The 9996-nt window shown below is 38.6% G+C and overlaps 1 protein-coding gene across 2 annotated transcripts; it reads left to right on the top strand.

Moving 5' to 3' along the window:
• Window positions 1–1918: 1918 nt before the first annotated feature.
• gabpb1 (GA binding protein transcription factor subunit beta 1) lies at window positions 1919–8946 on the top strand. Of its 2 annotated transcripts, none has more exons than XM_028956335.1 (8): window positions 1919–2203; window positions 3520–3627; window positions 4103–4270; window positions 5831–6025; window positions 6109–6253; window positions 7018–7197; window positions 7299–7414; window positions 8016–8946. In XM_028956335.1, the coding sequence occupies exons 2-8, from the start codon at window positions 3520–3522 to the stop codon at window positions 8163–8165; spliced, it is 1062 nt and encodes a 353-aa protein (XP_028812168.1). In that variant the 5' UTR covers window positions 1919–2203; the 3' UTR covers window positions 8166–8946. The 2 variants fall into 2 exon arrangements, with proteins under 2 accessions (XP_028812168.1, XP_028812167.1); XM_028956334.1 differs by having other exon boundaries at window positions 1919–2313.
• Window positions 8947–9996: the final 1050 nt, after the last annotated feature.

Here is a 9996-nt window from a genome sequence, read left to right as displayed (position 1 = left end):
ATAGAAAGATTTAAAAACACACATTTCAGCAAAAGGTCCTTCATCATTGACAGTTGATGTCTAACGAGAGAGATATTATGTAATTTTTTTAAATGTTGGTTCATATTAGACTTCATTCAGAACTGTGCTCAGCTAGACAGACTAGACTAGAATGTGGAGATAAATATTTAAGGCCAGAGCCCTAGAAAGGCAAAGGCCCTATTATACAGTAGCTGTAAGGATTATGATTATTATTGGAGGTGTTGGGGCCTTTACCATGCTCATACTTGGAACACTCATCAGTAATTAGGGCCTCCAGAAAAATTGGTCCCGGGCTCAACGACACCCTCTATAACATGCCACTTTTGGTGGCCCAGCAGTTGCACATCCTTTCATGCATGAGCCCCAAATTAAATAAAAAATCTATAACTGCAAAACAAAGGTTTCGGTTTCTCTACTGAATAAATTATTAATTTCATACCATCTAATGCAGAATAATTATTTGGAAATTCTGGACTTTTTTACAGTCAGGCTGCTATAGCGGTGACTGGATCTAGGTACCATCAAGAAGTCACAATATTCATAGAGGAGGCAGGAATTTGTCCAACATTTTACCCATCACACCATGTTGAAAAAATACAATTATTAAATTTATAATTACTTATTAAATTATAATAAATAATTACTTCAATTTGGTTTGGTTCGCTTTGGCCAACCACATATGCTGTATACATAAATTTCTAGATTTGGCCATCAGACACCTAAATACTTTCCACTGTTGACTGACACATACATTCTACCTCTTTTATATTGAGTAATATTATCTATCTGTAATATTATCTATTAATTCACCATTCCATTTTGCACAGCAGTATTTGCACTATTTTTACTTTGCACATTTAGTACTCATTTCACTAGTTTAGCGCTATTTGTCTCATTATTGTCTACATGTTTTAGTTAAATGTTACTTTTGCACTGCCTGTGTCCCGTTTGCACTTTATCTAACCCAGTTTGTCTGTGTTGCACAATTTCATTGTATGTCAGTATGTAACTTTATTGAATTGATCAAATGTTACATGTAGCACCGGGTTCCGGAGATACATTTTTTTTTCGCTTTGTACAGTCTAACATGTATACAGATGAAATGACAACTTCAATTTATAATAAGAATGATTCTTAATTTGAATATAGTTGTTGTTGGGCAGTGAAGTGTTATGCACACTTGCGAAGTGTTTATATGGAGGTTTTGATACGGTGAACAGTCTCCTGCCCATGACGTTATTCCATGTCTGAAGTTTTATTTTATTATCTTGCATGATATAGTGGTGGAGAGGCCATAAAATGCACAATTGCAGAGTCACGGTTGTCAGGTTGACAGCATAAGTGGAGTCGAGGGGTTTTGTCTGAGGATACGATGGAATAAACACCACACTGAAGGCCTTAGAGGCAGAGAGATGTCATTGTGATATACTGGGAAGTGATTGTCACTGTGATATACCGCAGCACAGCAGTGTATCACAACAAAATGTGTCCTCTGCTTTTACCCATCACCTTGGCTTCCCTTAACCGCGAGGCCACCACTGCCTCTTATAGACGCCTTATCCATTAGGCTGCAGTCTTTTGGCAAAAGTGTGTGTGTTTGGGGGACGGGGGTCCCCACAATGAATATTTTGTCTCTATATAATGTTTTCACATTTTTAATAATATTCTTCATGACATACATTTGTATCTGTGCATAAATATGTTGTGGTATAACATTAAAAAAAATTAAAAATACACGTTTAATGTAGCGCGTCCTAAAACACATTCTAGATCTTCCTGTACATTAATGTATCTTTCAATCTAAAAAGAATAAGTTATAAAGAAACGCGCATAAACCCGCCACCCACCCACACAAGCATAATAATCGTGTTTTTATTTGTGAACCAGGGACGTCGGCGGACTTCATTAGTTCCGCGTATTACTCCGCCGTCCGAGTAACATTTCACACTTTAAAGCCGAACGCGTTCAGCCGAGACGCGAAAGAAGCGGGTTCGCGGACATCAACATCCGCACCGAACGCTGGGACTTCCTCCGGCGCCAAAAAAAAAGAGAAAGAAAAGAAAAGAAAGAAAGAAAAAAAAAAACCCCGGCGACCAGCATTCGGGGTTAAAAGATCTCCCAGATAAAAGCGCCCAGACCAGTCGTACCGCCGGCGCGGTTTCATACTAATAAATAAGCGAAGGTAAGAGACGCCGTTTTGTTGCTCAGATCGGCCGATTATGAATCTTTTCCAGGTCAGTGTCGCTTTTTTTAACGCTACCCCACCGGATGTGGAAGTTGATCTCTTTGCGGGTAAAAATGCTTCCACTTCCCCCGGAACCGCGGGCGTTCGAGCGATTTCCTGTTACATCGCGTCGAAGGGCGAGACGGCCGCTTGGTCCGACGTCGGTGTTTTTCTGCGCCGTGCTTGCGTGCGTTTTTAATCGCGCTGCTCGCATGGCGGTCCGGTGGCCCTGCGTGCGTCCCGCCAAGCCGGAGAAAATGGTGGCCGCGACGTTACGGGCCCAGAGTCGCGCTGCGGTGGAGCCGCCGGGGGTCAAAACGCCGCGACATTAAACAGATTCAAGGCTGAACTTAAAGACCGCGCTTCGTGTCGTCGCCCTTAAAAAGTGGGCAGAATCCCGCGTCGTTCCGTAAAAAAAGGCTCCATGGCGGAAGTAGCCGACATGCTAACGGGGACCCGAGTGGGCGTGAGGAGTCGGGGCCTAGATGCGCTGCATTCGAGTCCCTCGTCACATCTTTCTTCATGTGACTGAAAAGTGGGTTCACCAGTCGAGTCCCTTGTCCCATCTTCATGTGACTGTAAAAGTGGGTTCACCAGTCGAGTCCCTTGTCACATCTTTCTTTATGTGACTGTAAAAGTGGGTTCACCAGTCGAGTCCCTTGTCCCATCTTCATGTGACTATAAAAGTGGGTTCACCAATCGAGTCCCCTGATGTGACAACAATGATACAACACACGTTGCTGCGATGCTTGATGCTCTGCAAGTCAGCATCCATGATAAGAGAATGGAGGAAAAAATAAATAAAACCAAACAACGATTTTAAAATATAAAAATCTGAATTTCTGAGCCAAAAATATAAGCATTTTGACATCATTGTGGACTTTGGCAGATTGTGATTTAGCTATACTGAATAAACGTGTATTGATAATGCATTACCAATATATCGTCTTTTTCTTTTTTTTTTCAACCCCACTGTTTAGTACATGTGCAATGTGTATGTAGTTATAATAATAAAGGCTTGCAGTCACAAAAATGTTTTATTCTTCATGTCAGAATATTAAGAATTCATTTATTTGCATTTAATTAAACCATGCATATTTTCAACTTAAATACATTAGTCCAGTTATATCACTCCTTGCATCTGTGTTTTTCTTATCCGGATTTTTGTCCCACACTCACAGGACAAAAAAAACGTCTTTCTGAAAATTTGACTAGCGTACTGACGAAGAATAAAAAGGAAAATGCATTCACATTGGTTTTGCATGTTGTCCTAGATGTCTCTAGTAGATCTGGGGAAAAAACTGCTTGATGCCGCAAGGACAGGTCAAGATGATGAAGTTCGAATCCTGATGGCGAATGGTGCACCATTCACTACGGACTGGGTGACTAACAGTGTTGTATTGACAAATGTTGGGCTGCCATTTGTCAAACAAAAAATGCTAAATGACTTCATGTGTTTCATTACAATAATTCATTAAAACCGTGTGGAGAATATCATCAAATGCATGAACATTTCTGAACCTCCATGGAGGGTTGCCTTAGCCTTGGCATTGGGACTGTCACGTTCATGAAATTGAGAGGATTATTGGCACTTTTCACCTAGAACCTTTATACACGAGTCTGTAGTGCCATATGAAAGGTTTATAAGCCTTTTTAATCTAATGCTAAATAAGGTTGGAATATTTGGACAAATCCAAGGAAACATCCTAAGAACTCTCAAATCGTTCTTTAGGAGTGCACATACACCACGTTACTCAGGTTAAAACCTAAATTAATCTACTGATTTTTTCCACGTTTTCTATACAGAAGCCACCAGTGTACAGATATACATAAATAACGTACTTTAACATCTCTCAGTTAGGAACGTCCCCCCTGCATCTTTCGGCCCAGTACGGGCATTACTCCACCACGGAGGTTCTGCTCAGGGCAGGCGTGAGTCGGGACGCCAGGACGAAAGTGGACCGGACCCCTCTTCACATGGCTGCCTCTGAAGGCCACGCTCGCATTGTAGAAGTACTGCTAAAGGTAAGGATCACAGGTCACATGTCAATTCATGCAATAAATAATTAAAGCAGCCTATAGTTTTCATTAAAATTGGTGCGTTCATTATTTATTGTTATGTCATGCTATTAAATGGCATGCTACGCCATGTTCAGTTTGATTCTCAATATATACTGTTTGTTTTAAATTTAAAATAACAATTGAAACTAGAAAAGGGATGTTTGTGAACTTTGATTTTGGCTTGGAAAGCAGTAAAAGGAGTTAAGAGATGAAAGGAAGAAAGGTTGAAGGGGAAGAGTGGAATTATTGTTAAATTAGTTAATTTCTTAAAATGGGTGAAATTATAAAATGTTAATAGATGAGAAAAAGAACGATTGAAGCAATCATTGTTAAATTAGTTAATTGTATAGCATGCTAACAAGGCGTAGCCATGATGCGTCCCATTAAATTTGGTGATGTTTGGGACATGTTAAAAAATTAACACAAAAATGGCCACGATCCATCACATAAAATTTGGTGACATTTAAAACATTTTTTTAAATTAGCATGTTGACATGTAATTGATATTAGCTAGCATGCTAATATCAAAAATGCTATCGAAGCGTGGCCATGTTTTTGCACATAAATCTTGGTGATGTGTGGTGCATGTTGAAAATTAGCGTGTTAGCATGCTAACAGTGGTGGTCTAGCGGTTAAAGAAGCAGATCCGTAATTGGAAGGTTGCTGGTTCAAATCCCAAACCGCCAAGATGCCACTGAGCAAAGTACCATCCCCGCACACTGCTCACCCAAGGTGATGGGTTAGCAGTGTGTGCTGTGCTGTGCTGTGTTTCACAATGACAACCATTTCACTTTAACAAGGTTAGGGGGATGAGGGGAAGCAGGTTAAATATGCTTGAATTGGTTACAGTGTTGGAATATGTGAAATATGTTGTGCATGGAGGTTACTAGGATGAAAAAAGAGTGATAAAAGAGGAGTCGGGGTGAAAAATTATGAAATGTGCAGAACTGGGGACTGGTTAAATTTCCCATTAGACATGAAAAAAAAAAGAGTTTAGGCATGGGGGGAAAAATGAATGCATATTGAGTTTCATGAGAGCTTGTCGAAAAGTGTTCCCATGTTATTTCTATGGGAAATGTCACTTGCAGGCGGAGTCGTGGATCATACTTTTGCGCTATGGGCTGGATCAATGTGTGATGTTGGAGAATGTGTGATGAAAACTGTAGGAGAAATTTTCCGGAAAAGAATAATAATAAGAAGAAATAGAAGAACAAGATTGTGTCTTTATAAGCCAAAATAATAAAAGAAATAACAAGTAGAAGAACAAGACTTTGTCTTTCCAAGCCAAAATAAAAATAAAGGGTAACGTGTACCAACCTCCTAGATCTGCTTGATAGTCAAGTGCGGCTGCTTTGATGTCTAATTGTTTTTGATGTTTGAGTATTTTTGATGTTCAAGTCCTTTTTGAGAGGAATGGAATTGAGCAATCTTGGCCAAATCCTGATCCTCTGCTGGACTTTCATCATCTGCTGTCTGGTTTCAGAAGTGATAACAATGATCTTATTCACTGGGCTTTAATTGCAGCATGGTGCTGACGTCAATGCTAAGGACATGCTGAAAATGACCGCTCTCCACTGGGCCACCGAGCATGGCCACAGAGAAGTTGCTGAACTCCTTATCAGATATGGTGCAGATGTCCACGCTCAGAGCAAGTTCTGTAAGAACGCCCTGGACATTGCTCTTGACAATGGCAATGAAGAACTTGCTGAAATTCTTCAGGTAGACCGGTTCCTGTGTGATCTATGGAGTTTTCAGTGAAAAATGAACTGTTACATGGAATTTCATGTAGTCTTGTGTTCCAGGTTTCCATGCAAAATCAGATCAACACTAACCCAGAAAGTCCAGACACAGTTACAATACACACAGCAACACCACAATTTATCATTGGGCCAGGAGGAGTAGTGAACCTAGCTGGCATAGTCTCTTCAGGGAACTCAAAATCTGCAGGTATGAATTGCATATGCTTTGTACAAATATCACACGTTTGACAAGCTACCTTGCTTTGATGTCTTCAACCCGATCTCACCAATGAACCAAATGAAAAATGAATGAAGGAACGAGTGAGTTCCTTATGAAAGAATTTTCTAGGCCAATTATTTATACAATTCATTCAGGCAGCAGTTCATTATATGTGACCAATAACCTGGTAGCAGGCGTCCATCTCACATGCTCGCTCATATTATCTTATACTGTAAATGGTGTCAAATAAATTTTCAGACAATAGTCGTCCTTCTCATCAAAATATGTTTGATGTGTGCTTACTGTAGTCTCTTTTTAATAATTACTGTTTGATTAGTATGTTTGATATACTAAAACTAGGCCCATTTCCATCATATCTCATCTTGGTTCTGTGTTGGTTTGGGAACTTGTACAGGTGAAACATGTTTGTCACCCAGACCTGATCATTCTGTTGTTTGTTTTCTTTTAATTTATTTCATTCCTTTGATGTCAAGCTATTTACATGTTGAGATTAGATCATTGTACAGACTGTAACCTGTTTGATGTATGCTTTCATCTATTTTTCACATTTTCTCCTAAATTTAAAAGGGAACACTAAACTCTTTCTAACAGTGTCAATGTAGCTTTCTGTGGTCCCAGAATTTTGAAAAAGTTGGTCCAGTTTATTGCACAATAAATTATTGAAAGGTATATATAAATGGGTGCAGGGCCTATGAGTTCTATGAATACAGCATATTTGCATTTTCCCATAGTGGTGGCAACAGAGGAGATGGTGACTGCAGACTCGGTGGATGGAGCCATTCAGCAGGTGGTCAGCTCAGGCGGCCAGCAGGTCATCACTATAGTTACAGACGGCATTCAGCTAGGCAATCTGCAGACAGGTGCTGGCATGAGCCAGCCCATCATTGTGACAATGCCAGATGGCCAGCAGGGTGAGTGAATACATTTTTTTATTACATTTATATTATTAATAATATTTATATTGTGGTTTTATTTTTTTACAGCATTTAATTCAGTCTTGGTGTCTTGACAGTTTTGACAGTACCAGCCACTGACATAGCTGAGGAGACAGTCATCAGTGAGGAGCCCACAGTCAAACGTCAGCGCATAGAAGTGATTGAAAGTATCATAGAAGACCCGGAATTACAGGTAGAAGTACAGCATGACCAGACAGAAATAGTCAAGATTGATGATTTCTTCTTCTGGACGTTTCTTTGTTGTTGCACTTATTTCCTTTAAATATGGAATGCTAATATGATTACTTAAATTTTGTCCTATTTCGTTTTTTTTACCTATCTTGAAAATATATGATAAAAACGAGTGATTATGCAATAGTGAGACGTGAAAGTGAAGTGATTGTCATTGTGATACACTGCAGCACAGCACACAGTGACACAACGAAATGTGTCCTCTGTAGTTAACCATCACCCGTGGTGCGCAGTGGGCGGCTATGACAGGCGCCCGGGGAGCAGTGTGTGGGAATGGTGCTTTGCTTCTGTGGCACCTTGACGGCTCGGGATTCAAAGCGGCAACCTTCTGATTACGGGGCCACTTCCTTAACCGCCACCGCTGCAAAGACACCACATAGCACTAGACATTTGAAATGAAGAGAAGCATTCAGCTTACATGAATATTGCCTTAGCATTGGACAGAATTTAATCAGTAGCATAATCTACATTAACATTTAGTGTGTGTTGGGTGTAAGTGTGTGCATTTTAAAACCATTAATCATGGAAATCGTTTTTGACAGGAGAAAGAAGCGCTTCAGAAGCAGTTGGAGGAGGCCAACCGAGAAGCCCAGAAGTACAGGCAGCAGCTTTTAAAGAAGGAGCAGGAAGCAGAAGCCTACAGACGAAAACTCGAGGCCATCACTCGCCAAGGAGGGAAGAAAGTAGCGTGACACCTTTTTTAAGGACGTGTTGCTGTCATTTACAAATATTCCATTATTGGACATGGGTTTTGTCCCATGCAATGTTTTGCATGGCTTAGATCATGCTCATAATGACATTTTGAATCACTGATGGACAATGGCTGAGACACCATTGGATTAAAAAAAACGGTTTATTTCAAGAAAATATCCATGAGCTTCAAAGTCCACAGAATTCAGCTTCCATGTTATAATGTTCCATTATAATTGCATATTCCTCTGTATCATTACCTTAATTTATTGTTTTTAAATGAAGGATTGATATGTGAAATGAGTCCACCCCTTGCAATACACTACAGAAACAAATGTATACTAAAGAACTATTTATGGAACTGCACTGGTTTGCACTTGTAATATCATTGTTTTCAGAGCACATGGATAAATGTGTAAGCTAATATTCATGTGCGAATGCAACTATTAAACCATGTCATACATTTTCTATATATAATTGAAATGCATAGTTAGTCCATTTCTAGTTGCTTTTAAATCACACTTCCCGTCAGGAAAAAAATGCATTGTACTTTTTTTTTATTGCCCTGTATAGCTGTACTTTTACACTGCATGTTAGTCTTTATTTAACATGTGACTTCTAATTGTATTTCCCCTTATTTGAGGATTTTAATCTTAAACAAGGTTTACGTTGTTATAAATGTGCTATACCAGATGTTAGCTATTGTGCATATTATTCACAACATGAAGCTAGCTCATGGCTTTCATTGTACCTGAAATAAATGTTCACTTTACGTGACCAGCAGATTTTCAGAATACTCAACCTTTTTTTATGCAGGAACGAGTGTGGTTTTCTACACATGACATGTTTATTATTCAAATTTTTTTATATTACATTGTGATGTTCATAAAGGGTTAATGCATTTTTGAAGAACATTGTAACACCTAGATCACAAGCTCAAAACATTTATTGTGATACAACCATAAATTATGCATTAAAATATTTCATGTTTAAATATGTGAGTACATGAAGAGGAATATTTTTCTGTCTGTCATTTTACAAAGCAGTATTTTCACTATAATTATTTTATAAATCTGAGAATGAGGCCTTGTGTATTTTTGAACATAAAACACTAGTACTAGTGGGAGTTCTTTAATAACAGTTTGTTTAAAAATTAAAAATCAATTTTAACGTGGGTATAAAAAATTAAGTTTATGCACCAGTATAGTATATGTTGCAAGAGAAAATGAACCATGTTTGATGAATCTGTTTCTTCAAATCTGAGTCGCTTCTTTTTACCTTCATGGCTGCTTTGTACAATATTGTCATCAGAAGCCGCTTCATAAGATGCTCTTTGACATGAGCGAATGATAAGAAAAAGTTGAGTGTAAACCTTCAGGACTGTTGGAACCGTCCCTGTTTTCCAACTTAAGGTGGTTGAGAGAAGTCAACAATATGAAATGCTGCAATCACAGCAAAAGCTCCCTGCTCTGGAAAGACGAAAATATTAAACTTGTGAACAAAAGAGCAAAGAACTTATTATTAATTATATGATGAAATCATATGACAATCATACAATCGGATAATAAATCAATTACAGTTCTTACACATGATTCATTCTTACATTCTGTATATATTTTCAGATTTTAAACAGAATATCCAAAACCTTTCATTGAAAGTACCACCATCAAAACCAATAATTTGTTGTCATTGCTATTGTCATGATCATTTATAATATGGTCATGTATCCAGTATGGTTAGTGGCATTAAAAGTGCTTTGCAGGTTTAAACATTATTAATTACAACATAATTAATTACACAAGCTATTAAATGAACTGCTACTGTCATAAAAGA

Source organism: Denticeps clupeoides, chromosome 16 (assembly GCF_900700375.1).
Source record: "Denticeps clupeoides chromosome 16, fDenClu1.1, whole genome shotgun sequence".
Taxonomy (NCBI): domain Eukaryota; kingdom Metazoa; phylum Chordata; class Actinopteri; order Clupeiformes; family Denticipitidae; genus Denticeps; species Denticeps clupeoides.
The sequence above is the reverse complement of the archived record's forward strand: the minus strand, read 5'-3'. Positions and strand labels throughout refer to the sequence as shown.